This window comes from Etheostoma cragini, chromosome 13, assembly GCF_013103735.1.
Source record: "Etheostoma cragini isolate CJK2018 chromosome 13, CSU_Ecrag_1.0, whole genome shotgun sequence".
In the NCBI taxonomy this organism is placed as follows: Eukaryota; Metazoa; Chordata; class Actinopteri; order Perciformes; family Percidae; genus Etheostoma; species Etheostoma cragini.
This window is the reverse complement of record NC_048419.1, coordinates 25,696,200-25,697,249: the sequence shown is the minus strand read 5'-3', so window position 1 is coordinate 25,697,249 and position 1,050 is coordinate 25,696,200. Positions and strand designations below refer to the sequence as shown.

General features: G+C 52.0%; 1 protein-coding gene and 1 long non-coding RNA gene across 3 annotated transcripts in view; one reads left to right on the top strand and one right to left on the bottom strand.

The window, feature by feature from the left end:
• Window positions 1-917, top strand: part of LOC117955880 (olfactory receptor 52N5-like) — a 3,823-nt gene extending 2,906 nt beyond the window's left edge. For both annotated transcript variants that reach the window (XM_034890634.1, XM_034890633.1), the window contains exon 2: window positions 24-917. In XM_034890634.1, the coding sequence (XP_034746525.1) occupies window positions 24-917 (894 nt within the window). The remainder of the gene's footprint in view (window positions 1-23) is intronic.
• The window catches only part of LOC117955882, a 13,026-nt gene that overhangs the window by 6,104 nt on the left and 5,872 nt on the right, over window positions 1-1,050 (bottom strand). The window lies entirely within an intron of this gene.

Below are 1,050 nucleotides of genomic sequence, written 5' to 3'. Positions count from 1 at the left end.
CTTTCAACATGGATATTCTCCAGGTGGAGGGGTTAAAGGTCAGCCCCGAGTCCTCCGTTCCCGCCTTCATCCTCCTCCTCCTCATCTACGTCTTCATCATGGTGTCCAACATCGGCCTGGTGGTGCTAATCTGCATGGAACGGAGCCTCCACCTGCCAATGTATCTACTCTTCTGCAACATGAGCATCAATGATGTGTTTGGCGCCTCGACAATCATCCCTCGCATCCTGAGAGATGTTTTTACTCCGATCCCTGACCGGTACATCCATTATTACGAGTGTGTCATTCAGGCGTTTTGTGGTCACTTCCATGGTGGCATCTCTCACGCGGTTCTCATCATCATGGCCTTTGATCGTTACGTTGCCATCTGCAACCCGCTGCGGTACACCACCATCATGACCAACAGGGTGGTGGTGGCGCTGTCGGTGTCAGCGTGGGCCGTGCCTGCCGTTTTGGTGGCAGTCCTCATATTCCTCAGCGCCCGTTTGTCGCGCTGCAGGCGCTCGGTGGCCGCCCCGTTCTGCGACAACGCGTCCTTGTTCAAGCTGTCGTGTGAGAACATCCTCATCAACAACGTCTACGGCCTGGGCACCGCCATGTTCACGATGGCGTGCTCGCTCTGCAGCGTCGCGCTCACCTACCTGAGGATCGCCATGGTGTGTCTGAGCAGTAAGAACCGAGCTGTCAACAGCAAGGCGCTGCAGACCTGCGCCACCCACCTGGCCGTGTACATCATCCTGCTCGTGTCAGGCAACGTCATCATCATCCTCCATCGCTTCCCCGACTTATCGGACGAAAGGAAGATAGCGTCCATCTTGTTCGTCGTGATCCCTCCTTCCCTGAACGCTGTTATCTACGGACTGCAAATCAAAGCCGTCAGAGAACAAATTTACATACTGTTTAAAAGGAAGAAATGATTGTGATGGTGTGAGATGAAACTCAAAAATGGAATTAAATGTAAGGAAATGGTAATAAAATAAAGTGTGATCCTGTTCTGTAATGAAAACATCTACAGTTGATGATCTCTGTTTTGGGATCTCTTCCCAGGTT